We start from the raw sequence: 17,746 nt of genomic DNA on the forward strand, positions 1-17,746 counted from the left end.
AAGAAAGTCACTGATCTATATAATAATGTAGAACACGGAAATAACTTCTCTTTTTTCAGAACACTAATGTGCACGCAAAGAGAAAAATGCAAGCATCTAATTTTCAAAGTAAAAAGCAAACGCAGTGATGTCAGAGGAAACGGCAATATAAATTCTATCACCCGAGAAGGCACTGAGAACACTGGGAAAAACTGTCAGATCAACTTTGTCAAACTCTGGAGACAAATCGAAGGCCCAGGTGAGCTGCCCTGGCTGGCCATTGTCTGTGCTGTCACATTGCGCCGCTGGGAGAATGAAGCACTGTCTGTACGACTCCCTCGGAAGAGGAGAGCTGGAAGTGTGCGCCTCGTCTCTCTATGTGGCTTTTACCTCTGCTGATTTTCATCTGTCTCCTTTCAGTGTCAAACTGTAAACATCAGTGTAACAGCTTTGCTGAGTTCTGTGGGTCCTTTTAGCCAATCATTCAACCCACAGGTGGTCTTAGGGACCCCCAACATGGACATATATATGTTATCTCATTTAATCCTTGTAGCAACCTTGGCAAGGCTGGTATTACTCCAAGGAGAAGACGTGTGAGAGGAAGAGGGAGAGAGAGAAAATGGACTTGATGAAACAAGGTCCTAGAAGGTGAAAAAGGGATGGGATCTAGAGCACAGATCAGTTTTTGCTTATTTGTTTAGTTTTTTTTTTTAAGAATAAGTTTACTCAAATTATATACTCGTATTTCTAATGGAGGTAATCACAACACTGTGTGTTTTCTAGGACATAAGTTGTTTAGAAACAGGCATATTTCATCAGCCTCATGTAAGCAAAGTTTGTCAGGTAAAGTGTTCATCACTAAAGCCAACTGGAAAGAGGCAGCAGTGGCAGACTGGCATCTAACTGACCAGATAAAGTTCAGGATTTTGTACAGTAGCTCTCCTGAGTAGGTTATCCCTTCTCTAACCCTATAAGTTGGCTTAAACAAACATTCTCTTTAAAAGACAGCAAAAGGGGGGTAATCCACATTTGCCTCCCGACATGATATGTGGAGAGAAACTCAGGCTCACTTCTGTGGTGCTCCTGCAAACAGTCATAATTTGAATTTTATCGTGAAGAAACAAGAGACAAATGCTAACTGAGGACATTCTACAAAAATATCTGGCCTACACGCTTCAAAATTACCAGTCATGAAATACAAAGACTCAGGAACAATTCCAGTTTAGTGGAGACTAAAGAGACATAACAAGTGAGAAAATGGTCTGAGATTTTCTTTTGCTCTGAAGGACATTATTGGGACAATTGGTAAAATCTGGATAAGGCTTCTACATCAGATAATATTACGTCAACGTTGATTTCCTGATTTTGACAACTGTACAGTGGTGTTTTAAGAGGATTCCTTGCTTTTCAGAAATACACACTGAAGTATTTGGAGATAAAGGAGGATCATGTCTGCAATTAAACAGTTCAGAAAAGAAATGTGTGTGTATATGTGTACAGATAGAAAGACAGAGAGAAGGATAAAACAAATGCAGCAAAATGTAAACAACTGAAGAATCTGAGAGAAAAATATTTGGAAATCCTTGGTATTCTCCTTGCAAATTTTTTGTTAAGTCTAAAATTATGCCCCCTGTCTCTTGCCTCCTCCCAACAAAGATGGTAAAAAGTAAACTTTAGCTTGGTCTAATTCAAAATCAAAGGAGACTTAACCAAACTGTAAATTCCTGGCTGAGTTCTAAAAGAAATTCAGTGTGAAAATTTTAAAAGAATTGTAGACGTGAATGGATACACTATGTTTTAAATCTTAATTTAATGTTATTTAATGTTAACCCAAACTAAACCCATTGCCACAAAGTTGATTCAGACTCACAGCGACCCTACAGGACAGAGTAGAACTGCCCCACAAGGTTTCCGAGGCTGTGACCTTTATGGAAGCAGACTGCCACATCTTTCTCCCCGCAGAGCAGCTGGTGAGTTTGAACTGCCCACCTTTCGGTTAGCGGCCGCAATTAACCACCGCACCACTAGGCATTCATATGTATGTTATCTGTTATGAATTTCAAGTTATCATTAATTTCAAAAAGGGTCTAAGTTTAAGAGGGTTGAAGGAAATGCAAGCTTACAGTTTCAACATTAATTTATAAGCGTAAATGAGCAGCAAAAATGAATAAATTTAAATATTCTTTTGCTACTCTGATACTTTTTAAAGTAAATAATGCTTTTCCCAAATAATAAATATTTACACTAACAAAGCTCCTTTTCCAGTGTCTTGTAAACTAAACTGTAGGTACTAGGCAAATATTTGTTGATTTGATTTCCGAAGTTTCAAATTCAAAGTATTTTACAGCTACGGCCTGTTTTACAGTACGAGACCTCTGTGAATTACTGGGAGAGTTTTGCGGTCACTATTACATCTGGCGTATCAGACACTAGCCTATGTTGCCGACAGAAACATGAATTAAAGGATTACAACCAACTCCATGTATTCAAACATTCTGACTACCTTACAGCCCTGGATGATGCTATATTCTGCTTAAAAAACAAACCGAACATACAAAAACCATGAGTAATTACAGTCTAAAAAGGCTTCGTACAATCCATGCTTTTCTCATGTTGGAAGTAGCTGATTTATACCTTCTCAAAAAGTCTCTTTTGTGATTCGAGTTCCAGGTTTCTCATTTCTAGGTCTTGGGCTGTGGTAGCCATTTCTTGATCTCTCATACAGACCTATGGCCAAGCAACAAACTGTGAATACGAAGGAGAATTTGCAAAATAATTTCTGCTGAAGAGATTTAGTACTCTTATAATTTGAACAATGCACTGAAAGTATTACAGTATTAAAAATAATAAGAATTGGGTTTCTGAAACCAGAACAATTGACAACACATTAACACTGGCGTGTACTAACAATATATTGACATGTGGAATCTAGGAATAATCTGAGTTAAAGTTACACTTAATTTTGAAAAAAAAAAAAAAAACCCAAGCACAACTAACCATACGCTCATCTATGCAGACCGTGAGAACAGATGGTAGACCTTACCATATTATAGCAACCAATGGTACAAGTTAGAAAAACCTGAACAGTGTCAATTTTTGCTAGGTTTACAGTTATTGTGGACTATCCAACCTGTGTGTGCTCTGCTTGGGGCTTACTTAGAGTTCACCTTTCATTCCTATATATTAGAGGGTATTGATAAGACACTCTCTCAACTACAGAATCTTAAGAACTGTCTTAAATACCTGTCTGACTAAAGTACCCATTTTTTTCAAAAAAATTTTTATTGTGCTTTAAGTGAAAGTTTACAAATCAAGTCAGTCTCTCACACAAAAACCCATATACACCTTGCTACACACTCCCAATTACTCTCCCCCTCATAAGACAGCCCGCTCTCTCCCTCCACTCTCTCTTTTCGTGTCCATTTCACCAGCTTCTAACCCCCTTCACCCTCTCATCTCCCCTCCAGGCACGAGATGCCAACATAGTCTCAAGTGTCCATCTGATCCAACAAGCTCACTCCTCACCAGCATCCCTCTCCAACCCATTGTCCAATCCAATCCATGTCTGAAGAGTTGGCTTTGGGAATGGTTCCTGTCCTGGGCCAACAGAAGGTCTGGGGGTCATGACCATTGGGGTCCTTCTAGTCTCAATCAGACCATTAAGTCTGGTCTTATGAGAATTTGGGGTCTGCATCCCACTGCTCTCCTGCTCCCTCAGGGGTTCTCTGTTGTGTTCCCTGTCAGGGCAGTCACTGGCTATAGCCAGGCACCATCTAGTTCTTCTGGTCTCAGGATGATGTAGTCTTTGGTTCATGTGGCCCTTTTGGTCTCTTGGGCTCGTAATTGCCTTGTGTTCTTCATTCTCCTTTGATCCAGGTGGGTTGAGACCAATTGAAGCATCTTAGATGGCTGCTTGCTAGCATTTAAGACCCAGTTTTTTAGTAAGAATTAAGTACATGATATTTGTTTCAAAATTAAGAAAAAACAAACACACTGTAACTGATCAGCCATCTAACCTTGTTCATTTATCCAGCAATTACTGACCACATTCCTACCTGTATTCATAAGGTGTGGTGTTAGGTAGTGCAGATAAAGACAAATGACTTACTATCAAATATCTACAGTACGTGAAATAGATAAAAACAAGAATACAGTGAGAAAGAGCTCCAAGGCGGTCATGCTTGAGTTTATGAAGGAAGAGTAGTAATAATAGCAAGAGGTGGAGGAGAGGTTTGGCACAGCCCAAAATGCTTTTCTGGAATTTCAATAAAAGGAGCTGTTGAGGGAAAAACAGATCAACTCTGCTTGCTGCTAACAGATGTCCACAATCACTTCTGTGTGTCGCTTTCATGCTGGAGCCTAAGCTCTGAGTCAAGGAGCTTCTGCAGTTTGGTGGGGTCCTAGACAATATCAGGATGGGGAGATGGAAGGACAGACAATATCAGAACAAGGAGATGGAAGAACACGGGGCTGGAAGGGCAGGCACAGGGCAGATCATGCCACTGAAAGGACTCTGCAGGAATCTTTGACCAAAAAATTGCCTTCCCCTAGATCAAAGGGGTTTCAAATAAAGAAGCCAGAGTTCTGAGCCTGCATTAATTTTAGGGAAGAACATACATCTTTTTAGAATAATGAAATATCATTCACTAGATGAGATAATTAAATAGAATTACAGATTTTAAAAACCAATTTAAAATTAGCTGGTTTTAAACAAAATAGGGAGTATTATCTCATGCTATAAAAAGAAGATATTTCTAATACAGATGAATTAAAAATACATTAAAAGACTGAAAAAAATATTTAGTATTTTATCAAAACTTAGTTTTTGATCTGGTTTTGGTCTGTTCCCTGAAACAGACTCTTTCCATTTGCCAATGCTGCCCTAAATTAATTCATAAATTCAAGGCAATCTGAATAAGTTGTGGGGAGGAGAGGATTCAGAGAATGATAAATTCTCAAAATCTATTTGGAAAAGTAAATATTGTAGAATACTAAGGAAAACTCTGAAAAGAAAGACTAATAAGTAGAAATTAGGCCTACTAGCTAGAAAATATTACAAAGACACTGTCATTAAAACAGTGTGGTACTGGCATAGGAATAGAACAAAGGAGGAGATCAAGAATATAAAGGAATTTAATATTTAATAATAATCAGTTGGCAAATGGCTTTGTCAATATCCAATAAATTGTGTTGGGACAACTGACTTACCTTTTGGAAAGAAGCAAGCCTGGTCCCTAACTCATTCCTTACCTTTAATTTTCAGACAAATCAGAGGTTGGTGAACTTTCTTTGAAAAAGGCCAGATTGTAAATATTTTAAGCTTTGTGGGTCATCCTTTCTGTCATAACTACTTATCTCTATCATTGTAGTACAAAAGCAGCCATAAACAATATGTAAACAAATGTGTGTGACTGTGTTCCAATAAAAAAGATTCATTAAATAAACCATGGCAGATACATACAATGGAACAGTGTGCAGCCATAAAAATAGAAATAGATCCATGTATACTGACATGAAAAAATATGCAATATGTACCATTAAAAAAAGCAGGTTGCAAAAATAGAATGTGTAAAGAATAATCCCATTCTTGTATAAACATAAGAAAATAGGAATCTAATTATTCCTTTATAGAAAAACAGCTGAAAGCCTATTTATTTAGCCATTTTTAACACTTTATCTCTAGGAATAAACTGAGGGAAGAGTGTAGAAGGTCATTTTTTTACTTCATGTATTTTGCTTTGGAAATGTTTTTACACTGCCTGTGCGTGAATTTTATATTACAAAAGAACATTTCCACTTCACAATTAACTTAATGGTTAACTGATACTTGCTGATATTTCTAAGGACATAGTCACTATCTTAGGCTGAGTTCTCTAGAGAAGCAAAGCCAGTGAAGCATATATATATACATATATACGGAAAGAGAGAAGCTTCTCCTGACTCATGTAGCTGCAAAGGCTGATGAATCCAAGGTTAACAGGTGCGATGGCAGGCTGCTGGCTCACAGGCTGTGGAGGCTGACTAATGCCAAGATAGACAGGCAATACAGCAGGCTGCTGGCTCAAGTTCCAAGAAACAGGAGATCAGATGATGACAAGCCAGATGCAGGATATACAGCAAGAAAGAGAGCTTAGCCAGAATGTCCACATATACTGGATGCAGGCCAGACCCTCAAGGAAACTCCTTACAACTGACTGGCTGATCACATCATAGAGGATGATTATATCATTACACAACTGCCAAACTACGTCATTACTTAAGTGCCGAACCATTGAGAATATAGCCAAGTTGACACACAACCTTAACCATCACAGTCATCAAGGATACTAGTCAACTTGACTAATTTTTCCTGGCATTTCTAAATTACTTAACCATTAATGAAATACAAAAGAGAGTATGCATAGCTATCTAAGGGGAAAAGCAAATAAAATTAAAGGGGCTACTGAGTATTCACTGTGAACTCTAGGAATAATATTTAATTTGAAGGTGTTCTTTACATTTATATGAGAGTAAATGGAAATAAAGTATAAGTACTAAGACAAAAATAACAAACCTTTCTTTCAATTTCATCATCCAGTCTTCTTAGTTCCATTTCACGTTGGTCTTGCTGTTGCTTCTGAAAACGCCTTCTGGCAGCATCTTGTAAGTGTATCTCTTTTCTTTTCAGCTCCCTCTTCACAGCAGCTAGTCTTCAGATACAAAATAAATCAAGAGGAATAAATAAAGCATTTCCCAATATAGATTTAAGTTGGAAAAAATTAAGTTTCACAACAATAGCTGCTAGCCATCTAGTTTGATCCACTTTTCCAATCTACCTGGTGCCTCTGTAACACAGCTGTACTTATAATACATAAAAGAAAGATGTTCAGTTACAAACAAGTCTGTGTTCATGAAGATGACAAATGGTCCACTGGCAACTGGCTATCCTATTCGCACTCGAAAGCTGGTCTACAGGCCTGCTACTTGGATTATTTCAATACAACTGACGCCTTTTATTTGAAGGAATGGTGTAAAAAATGCCCCAGTGTTACCAAGGATGATGCAAACTTACTCATCTAGAATTTGAGGCCAGTGGCTTAGTTCAGTGAGTCTCTTTAATCCACACTAGACATCTGTTTCATAAACTCCTATTCAAGATTAAGACTCCATAAACAGCTATAGAAGTGACAGTTTTTCAACAGTTAGCTTAGTCTCAATATTCGTCCCATAATTTTAATTAATTTAAAATTCTTACCTCATTAATCTATTTTTCAATTAGCATTTAGTACTCTTCCCAGTTCTCCAAAGTATAAATTGCATGATATAAGAGACAATCATTTTATTGCCGATTATCAAGTCACACAAATAGAGTTTAAAACAATTTTAAAAAACTATGTTTATTAAAGATGATTTATCTAGTACTCGATTATGACCTATTTCTACCCACCATGAATAACAAATGTTTCTAATAATGTCCTTCAAAGTGCCTTAAGATCCTGTGTTACTTCTGAATAACCAGTGCAAAGTTCTATCATATTTAGTGTGGCATTAGAGTTAACTACATTTACTCCGTCCCAATTTTTGGAAAAGTGGTATACGTAGATTTCTTTTTTATTAACTTAAATATTTGCTTAATGGAACTACTATAGCAGGATAATGCTGCATTTAGTGTTGTTCCTGTAATTGTTCCTATCATTTTAAAAAGCGAAAGAAAAAGAAATCATTGAACTAACTCATATATCCAGGTTTTTTTTAAAGTGATAAAACATACCTCTGTCTTTGTTCCAGCATCTTCTCTTCTTCTCGAAAGAGAATTTCTCTTCTTGTTTCTTCAGCTTTACGAAGCAGTTCTTGCTTTTGGTACCAAGCTTCATCTTCAGCTTTTTGCTGGTCTACTTCAGCTTGCATATCTTCAACTGTCTGCCTTAAGTAAATAATATAATTTATTATTCCCAAAACCCTAAGAAATGTAAGTCAAAGAACTAAAGTATGAAATGTATATCTGATTACTGTATAATTGAGTTTACTTCTATATGCAAGCATTAAATATTTTTAAAGGTATTTCTAGTCTCCAAACTCTGATTTTACATCAACACTTAATAATTTAACTGTATTATTCATAAAAAAAACCTTTGTCATATTCTGTTTCCATCAAACAAAGAACAACTATTCCATTATTACCTCTCTCTTAGGTAATCCAATTCATCATTCCTTATTCTTTCTCGTTCCTGTGTCTGATAATCCACAATAAACTTGGGATATTGATTAAATACTGGATACTGCCCTTTTGTCAGCGCGACAAAAACATCAAGCATGCTCTCTGGGTGAATATCAGCAGGAGTGGTATCTGCTAGGTGGTAAACTTCTCGAATGACAACAGTTATATCCAGGTTGTTCCGATGGTGAAAAAAATACTGTAAAGAATTATATGTTTAAGTCAGGGTTTGTAACAATTATGTGGTAGAATAAAAACAAAAGTTAAAAAAAAAATATAAACGTCAATTTGTGCTTAAGAGGGATTTTTTTTTTTTTTGCAAATTCACTGAAGCTTTTCTTAACCCAACTTTAAAAATGAAGATTCAATTTCATATTTTTCAAAATATAATAAAACTTCAAAATCGTATTGTTAACTTTTGGAGTCAAGCTTTTAAAGTTTTAACTGTCAAAATGAAATCTTCCTTTACAGTAGAGACACAAATGTTCCAACAGTAGAATAACTTCGGCTTGTTTTTTTTTTCCAAAATCTAAAATAAATAAATTAGAAGATAAATTAGCTTGACTCTTTAAATGTATCTGAAATATTTCCACATTATCTCGTTGTGCTGGCACATCAGACTTATAAAATATATATTATCATGTGATCATGAAGTAAAAAATTTCAGTTTGATGGGAACTACAATATCATTTAAAAAAATCAATCAATTCATCCATTCTACCAAAAAAGCCTCTCCTTTCTGAAATCACCTCTAACGCTCTCTTTCAGTCACCTTCTTGCCAAGCGTCAAAACTCTCAGCTACCATTTTGCGTGGCACCACGCATCCAGACTATGACAGACCACAGGGGTCACTAATAAGATCGCGCAGAACAAACAACTACCCAACTGTTCAACGTCCTTTATAAAGGGTTTAGCACAAAACTGCAATATTATCACAATCCTTTTCTGAAGCTGTAAGAACAAAGGAGACTGCTATAATTGCCTGTTTAACTCTCTATAAACTATGTCTGGGCAGGAACCTGGTCTACTTCATTCTCTACCATATTCCTAGCACCTAGCACCAGTGGCTGGCATACAATAGGTACTTAGTAAATAAATGGCTTTTTCATCCATTGAAATAACTGAAATTTGAGAAACTCCACTTAAGAACAAGGATGTTTACCTCGAAATCATCTTTGAGATTACAGTTGAGCAAAGGCGCTCTGGAACATATGTTGTAGGCGACAACAGCCATCAGGAGGAATGAAGGATGGTTGGAAAAGACATTATCAAATAATTTCAGCCACTCCTCTCTTGTCAGTACTTCTGAGAACACGGTTTCAAGAAGTGGCCATGCATATAGCTAAAATAAATTTTAAAGTTTACTACATAAAAGGACAAATATTATATGACTTCACTTATATAAAAACACAAGAAAAGGCAAATGTATAGAGATCAAAGTTTATTAGTGGTTACTGCGGGCGGAGGAGGAAATGGGGGTTAATGGTGATGGGAAATTGCATTTAGTGCTGCACAGCTGATTACTGTAATTGCTGTCAGTAAGTTGTACACTTGTAAAAAGCTGAACTGGCCAAATTGTGTGATAGGTATATTTCGAACAACAATAGCAACAACAAAAAAGAGTAGCTGCTGAGGCTGCTTATGTAAAACAAACATGTCACGGGATTTGGTTTCTTGGTTTGGAGGTTTAGGGTCACCGTTTCATGGCCCAGTTAACTGGCCTACTAACGTGTTTTGTGCTTCTGTTCTACCTCGTTGTTCTTTGTGTGTGCCTGGGGCCTTAAAAGCTTGCAAGTAGCCATCCAAGGCACAACTGGTCTCTATTCACCTGGAGCAACAGAGGAAGGAGAGTTAGGAACAGGAGGAGGATAAGGAATGTGTGGCCAATTGTCTCCGGGAACAAATGCCTCCTTTGCCGTGAGACCAGAAGAATTGGGTGGTGCCTGGCTACCATTACTGAACGTTTTGATCAAAGATTCCATAGAAGAATCTTGATCAAAAGGAGGAAAATACAGAATAGAATTTCAAATTCTCATGGACTCCAGACTTTCTAGAGTGTGGAAGTAGATAAACCCTAAAACTATTGCCCTGAGATAATCTTTAAACCTTAAACCAAAAATACCCTCTGAAGTCTTCTTAAAACCAAAAAATAATTTAGCTTAAATGATAAAAAAAGGTCTGCCTTGAGTACTGTGCTCTTTTAAGAACTATCTATATGGGATCAAATTGACAACAGCAACTCAAAAGGTTAAGACAGGAACCTCGGGGCAGTGGGTTTATGTTAATGGAGGAGGAACAACTCAGAAAAAGAGGATGAGAATGGTTGCAAATCTCGAAGAATGTAATCAATATCACTAAATTGTACATTTAGAAACTGCTGAACTGGCACATGTTTTGCTGCATATATTCTCAACAACAACAAAATAAATAAAATTATAAAAAAATTGTAATAGCTTTCTAGGGAAAGTTATAATAGAGTCATTGCTAAAATATTCTCCTAAGTTTTTTTAAGCTATTAATCTGTTGCCACTGAGTTGATTCTGACTCATAGCAACCCTACAGGACAGAGTAGAACTGCCCCATAGAGTTTCCAAGGAGCAGCTGGTGGATTCGAACTGCCAATCTTGTGGTTAATACCCACAGCACTGAATCACTACACCACCAGGGTTTCTAAGCTATTAAAAACATAATTATGAAGAGAACTACCTTAATTTGGACCTTTCACTACTTATAGATGTTCAGGAAAGCAGTTTAATGAAGAAAATGAATGTAATACTGTTAAAAATATAAAACGTAGTATGCTCTCTACTATACATTTTCAAGAAAATACTGTTTTACTTATACCAGAACCAATGATAGCTGCCAAAATAAACTAGATACTATAAAAACCTTCCACTTCATACCTGGGAAGTTATATCATGGTCCACGAAGTGCTGTAGCAGCTCTTTGTCATGAAAAGCCAAAACATTTTCTATCATACTAAGAATATTGATAGGAGGATTAGGAAAATATTCAAACCAGTGTTGACACCAATTGACTATGAAGAAAAAAATGGAAAATTTATCTTTAAATAGCTTTCTGTATTATCAAAGGACTTCACATTCTTAAATGTACCTACTCTTTATGTCTTCAACATGCTCATGAATAAAGTAAATCACACATGATAACTTTTTAAATTCTAAGACAATAGATTTTTAACAATCCATCACGTTAACATAGTTATCTTAAAAAAAAGTTATCTTAGGTGTGCAGAAATTTTGCAAACTTCCTCATAGCAGTCAACAAGAGAGTGTTTACTAAAAAAGAAGAGACCTGCAAAAGTATACTGATCCTGGTCACTGGGGTATTCTAGTTCTTCCTGGCTCCTGCGTTACATCCATTTAGATTTTCCTGGTTAACAAAATAATTCCTTTTAAAAAGGTTCCTATTTAGCCTTCATTAAATGTGATCAATGTTAAAATTCTGTCTCAGGTATCCAGTGCTGCTCTTACAGAAATACCATAAGTGGATGGTTTTAACAAACAGAATTCATTCTCTTACAGTCTAGTAGGCTACGAGTCCAAATTCAGGGTGCCAGTTCCAAGGGAAGGCTTTCTTTCTTTGTTGGCTCTGGAAGAAGGTCCTTGTCATCAATCCCACCACCACCACGACCACCCCCCCAGGAGCTTTTCAGGTGCAGGGACACCAACTCTCTGTTCGCTTCCCTTCCCTTTTATCTCTTGTAAGATAAAAGGTAGTGCGGGCCACACTCCACAGAAACTCTCTTTACATTGGATCAGGGATGTGACCTGATCCTCTTTAACATAACCTAATCTGGCCTCATTAACCACAGGCAGAGATTAGGACTTACAACACATAGGAAAATTACCATCGCAAAATGGGGGACAATCACACAATACCAGGAATCATGGCCTAACCAAGTTGACACATATTTTTGGGGGACAGAATTCAATCCATGACACATGCCAATCTATACTAAAAATTCATACCTAATTCAAAATTAGAAACATTTGGAAAAAAGTTACATATTGACAGCAATACATAAAAATAAACAGGTATATCCCTTAAATATAAGGGACCTATGAAATATAATGAGAATAAAAAAGTCCCATTACTAAGAAAAGACTGCTTTATAGACACTAACAAGTAACCACCAGAATGGTTTTAAATCTGTCAATGACGACTGGTTTCAGTAAACTTGGCTTTGAAAACCAACCAATCAGTGGCTGTGACATTCTCTGAAAATTAGAAAGTAGGATCATTCCATGAATAGGCTTCAACTCACTTGCACTCTGTAACCAGTCCAACATCCAAAACCACTTCTCCTCAAAACCCGACAGAAGACCATCGGTGTGTGATGCGCAGTGAGCCTGTGTCTAACCACCACCGCGTTCCCTTACTTGAGTAATTAATAAATTCAGCTTTTTGGTTTCAAATATTGAATGGTGGCTTCATCCTCCGATGTTAAAATTGGCTTCATCCTTTGACATTAATTTTCTTTTGTTAAGTCAGCAAAGAAGGCTTTTAGCAGAATACTGGATTACATACAGTTTATAAGGTCCTTTCAAACCTAGAAATCCATGATTTCATTTATTAACCTGTTGTTGTCAAGTTAATTTTGACTTATAGTGACCCTGTAGGACAGATGAGAACTGCCCCACAGGGTTTCCAAGGAGCGACTGGTGGATTCGAACTGCCGACCTTTTGGTTAGTGGCTGATTGCTTAATCATTGTGCCATTTCATTTATTAGTGAGTATTTTAATGCAAGTTAATAATTAAATCATACATAAAAGCTTGCAAACGCTAAACGTTGAAAGTAACATTTCAACTTCTTTAAATGGCTACTCTTTAAAAGGAAAATTTGGTTCGGTAACACTGAGTGACCCTTATTATGTCTTACTAGTATGACATTGCTAGTTCTAAGAATTAAAAAAAGTTCCACACATACTCAAAAACCTGGCCCTTTTATTCTAATTTAATCTTCATCAATAGAACATTGTTTTCCGTTAGTCAAGAGGAAAACCCCACCTTAGAGAGTAACCATTTACCTTCTCTTAAGTATTTTTATTCTGATTCAGTGTCACCATAACAAAAGTATGGGTAGAGGATTTAGAGACAGAATTGACTGATGGCAGAAAAAAGACAAATAGTAATTGTGTGGAGATCCTTTACTAAACCCAAAGTTAAGAATTCCTTCCAGTTGTAAGAGACTCTAAAAAGTATCTGAAAATAACTTCTATAAATATGTCCCAATGTATACAAAGAAGTAACTGTTTTCCTTCAAAATTTCTTTTAGGTCCCAACTAGACTATAAACAACACAAGAAAGCCAGAAACATGGCTTATCCCAAGCAGTGGGAAGTTGAAGCTCAGTAAATGTTTACTGAACAAAGCTAGTTTGAACCTTTGGTAGAAATCCAAAGCTATTCAGGTTGACCATTGTCAAGGGAACAATGAGCCCTTAAATTTAGATTTCAGGGATGTTTGCTTAGAAGAGAAAAATAAATTTCTTAGTGTATAATCATACTTCAGCTATATAATGAGATTTTACTGCAAATAAAAAATAGAGTTTTGGGTGACTCTCTAAGTTAATCTGTTTCTTTTTCTTTTAAAACAGTTAAGAGTCTAATCAGTGCTGCTGGCCGAGCACACTAGTGTAGCCCTTCTGGGGAATTAATTAGAATACTCATATCTTATGATAGCCCTTCTGGGGAATTAATTAGAATACTCATATTTTATGACCTAACAATTCCAATTCTGAGAATCTATCCAAATAAATTATAAATATTTATATACGAAGGTGCTTATAACATTGTTTCTTTTAATAGGTAATCATTAGAAACAATCTAATGTCCAACAACAGATGAAACTAGTGCATACACACTATGGAATATTACACAGTCAATAAAGTGTTTACGAAGTTTAAAAAAAAAACGTATGTAACATATTAGATAAAGGCAATAGGATTATAATGATTTAAAAAAAATGTTTTAAAAAGGTAGAACAATTAGGAAAACAAAGAAACAAACATCTAAAAGTCCTACAATAGGGAAGTAGATAAATTAAGGTACACTCAACAGATGAAATACTATATTATAAAGGCAATAAATTATGTTTTTATATATTAAATTGTATTTAATAATTTGGGGGAAATGCTCACAAGAAAGTCATCAGTATATTATCAAAGATTATCTCTGGGGAAAAAACATTGGAGAATTTTTTTTGTACGTTTTCCTGTATTTTTCAAAAGATCTTCAATTATTGGTAAAAAATTTATGAAAACAATTACAATGTCATTTGTTAAAAGTTGCAAAGGTACCAAAGGCAAACATCTAGGGATCTACTCCTGTGTTCATTATTTAATAATTTTTTACGTACTTATGAGAGTAGCAACAACTTCAAAGCAGATGAGTTGATTGTTCTGGAATAATTTTACAAACGGAAATGCCAAGAGTGGAAGATACGGCGTGTCACTAAAGATGGCAGACCAGTGAGCTAATGCAGATAGCGTTCTGTAAATAAAATAAGAAAATAGAGACCAGAAAACAATTCATTATTAAAATTTATTTGAATAAATAATACATTCACATGATGAAACATTCAACACAGAAGGTATATTTGCTGAATTTTCCCTCCTACTCCTATCATCTAGCTCACCTCTCTAGAGGCAACCACTGCGAAAAGTATAAGCCCTTTTTAGAAACCTCACAGATAGCGGTATATTATAAACACTGTTCTGCACCTTGCATTTTTCAATTAATTGTATCTTGGAAATAGCTCATATCAGCATCCATAGAACTTTCTCATGATACTTTACAGAAGAATAAGACAGCTCTCTATAGACATGTCTTTATTTAACTTGGCCCCCACTGTGGACACTGAAGTTGTTTCCAATCTTTTATAAATACTGCACTTAATGCCATTGGATTTACATCATTCTATATGTTTGAATAAATTTCTAGGAGTAGAACTGCTGAGTCAAAGGATACGTGCATTTGTAATTTCAATAGCCAAATTTTTCCTTGACAAAAACAGTGCTCACTTAAAGGGATGCCTGCTTTGGATTAAGAGACTTATAAGACACATCAACCAAATGTTATGTGTGCACCTTGTTGGACCCTGATTGAAGCTAGTTTATCATAAAAAAAATGATAAGACAACCAGGGTTAATAGGAATGCTGATTGGATATATGACATTAAAGAATTATTGTTAATTCTTCTTTTGGTGTGATAATGGTAATGTGTTAAGGGGAAAAAAAAATAGTCCTTATCCTTCAGAGGTACGTAAGGAAATGTTTAGTGGAGGAAGTGTGTTCAGGCTGGAATGGGATGGGACTGGGGGTATGGAGTGAGAGGGGATGTTGACAAAACAAGATTGGCCATGAGTTGGTAATTGTTGAAGCTGGGTGATGGGTATGAGGCTATTCATTAATATTATTCTCTCTACTTTTATTTATGCTTGAAATTTTTCATAATAAAAACTTTATTTAAAAAAAAAAGTCTCAGATTCTGGGACCTACACTTGACCCCTTATCTGACTTCTTTATGCCTTAGTTTTTAAATCTGAAAAACAGAAATAATACCTGACACATGAAAGTACTGTAAAGTGTTAGTTATTATTATCATTATTAATATTTATCTGGTGCTTACTAGGTATCAGATGTTGGTATAAGCATTCTAAAAAAGATTCTAATTCTTACTTCCCCAATACTATTATGATGTTGATGTTATTACTTCCATTTTTAGATGAAGAAATTAAGGCTGCGAAAAGTTAGGTGACATGTCCTATATCACATTTATTAAGTGGGAGAATGAGGATTCAAAATTTTTGGAGGTCCTTTACTTCAAATTCAAAGCTCTTTCTACTAGGCCTCTCTGTTCCTCTAGCTTGTCTGAAAGATTCCTATTTTCTAGAACATAAAAGAGGCTAATATTCAAATGTAATATATACACAAGTGTTTTTTTTTTTAATTAAACAAACCAACATACAGCATGGATGATCAAAGATGACCAAATACCAGGGCTCCAGTGGATTTCAGAACACTGCAATCATTAGTTACAGATTTCATACAAATTGCTGCAATATGCTGAACATACCTCTGTAATACTCTGAGTAGTTTTCTACTTTTGATAGGGTATTTCTTCTGCAGGTTGAGAAAGGCCACATGAACGCCCTTATCTACCAGGCTACTAAACGCAGTATGATTTTCAGGCAGTTGTAGCAGAGAACGCCAAATGAACATTCTGAAATTAAAATGCAATTTTAGCCAGAAAAAATTTTTTGGTGAAATTGATTTAACGTGTAAGAGCTAAAAATTTTTACCTATATTTCGTTGGATATTCACCGTAGCCCTTCAATAAGATTTGTAGGCGCTTTTTGTTTAATCCATCTGACAATTCATTCTATAAAGAGGAAGACAGTATCAATAAGTAACATAACCACAAAACTGAAAAAAATGACAGCGGTGTTCCAACTTTTGAATGCAAGAAGTATTTTACATCATGGGACCTACACATGCTCACTCCCTGAAACTCAAACACACACACACACACACATTCCCCCAGTGTGCATATATAGCCTACAAAGTTTCATGATACATTACTTACCCTAGACTTTTTCTATAAAGGACCATATACTAAGTATCTCAGGTTTTATAGGCCAAGAGGCAAAATCAGGGACATCATGTAGATTTTTACGTAACCATTTAAAAATGTAAAAACCACTCTTAGCTGGTGTGGCTGAGATAGCACCATCCTCTACCCTCCCTCCATCGTTCCCACATGGCCCTGAGAATCTTGGCAGTTATGCCAATTACTCTCCAGATAGAACAGGACTCTTCCTGGGGTGGGGTTCAGTAGCCCAAGAAGAAAGACCTAAGACACTGATAAGGAGGGTTTCCCAACAAACTCAAAACAGTCCAAGTGAAGCTCAACGCCAACTGGCCCACTCATGTTTTCAGAGCTTCTAATCACCTTTTAGTCCTTTACTTTTTTTTTAAATAATTTTCATTGTGCTTTAAGTGAAAGTTTACAAATTGAGTCAGTCTCTCGCACAAAAACCCATATACACCTTGCTACACACTCCCAATTACTCTCCCCCTAATGAGACAGCCTGCTCTCTCCCTCCACTCTCTCTTTTCGTGTCCTTTTCGCCAGCTTCTAACCCCCTCCACCCTCTCATCTTCCCTCCAGGCAGGAGATGCCAACATAGTCTCAAGTGTCCATCTGATCCAAGAATAGTCCTTTACTCTTAATCATTATTGGACAGAATAAAAATTACCAGGCATTTGAGGAAAGCCTCTAAAACAAACTAAAAAAAGCAACTTAGAGAATACAGACTTTGCTGAACAAAGAAAACATCATCAATATCCTCAGCAAGATACCATGAAACAAGAATAGGATGTCATAAAAAAGGAACATTCAAAAATTAAAAAGGTCTTGAAATTGAAAAACATGAGAGCAGAAATGAATAAAACTAAGAAAATCTCCCAGGAAGCAGCATAGAAAGATTAAGGAGGGGAGGAAATCAATGAAATAATTCAAGAAAAATTCCTGAGAACTGAAAGACATGA

The 17,746-nt window shown here is 36.1% G+C and overlaps 1 protein-coding gene across 4 annotated transcripts in view; it reads right to left on the reverse strand.

Moving 5' to 3' along the window:
• The window catches only part of TBC1D31 (TBC1 domain family member 31), a 48,394-nt gene that overhangs the window by 6,103 nt on the left and 24,545 nt on the right, over positions 1-17,746 (reverse strand). For all 4 annotated transcript variants that reach the window (XR_007513289.1, XM_049854056.1, XM_049854055.1 and 1 more), the window contains 9 exons: positions 16,498-16,577; positions 16,272-16,418; positions 14,553-14,686; positions 11,078-11,211; positions 9,337-9,516; positions 8,140-8,372; positions 7,730-7,882; positions 6,533-6,668; positions 2,614-2,706 (listed from right to left, as the gene is read on the reverse strand). Coding sequence is in view for 3 of the 4 variants with exons in the window: in XM_049854056.1 (XP_049710013.1) it covers positions 2,614-2,706; positions 6,533-6,668; positions 7,730-7,882; positions 8,140-8,372; positions 9,337-9,516; positions 11,078-11,211; positions 14,553-14,686; positions 16,272-16,418; positions 16,498-16,577 (1,290 nt within the window). In the remaining variant the exon portion in view is untranslated. The remainder of the gene's footprint in view (positions 1-2,613; positions 2,707-6,532; positions 6,669-7,729; positions 7,883-8,139; positions 8,373-9,336; positions 9,517-11,077; positions 11,212-14,552; positions 14,687-16,271; positions 16,419-16,497; positions 16,578-17,746) is intronic.

Source organism: Elephas maximus, chromosome 15 (assembly GCF_024166365.1).
Source record: "Elephas maximus indicus isolate mEleMax1 chromosome 15, mEleMax1 primary haplotype, whole genome shotgun sequence".
Classification (NCBI taxonomy): Eukaryota; Metazoa; Chordata; class Mammalia; order Proboscidea; family Elephantidae; genus Elephas; species Elephas maximus.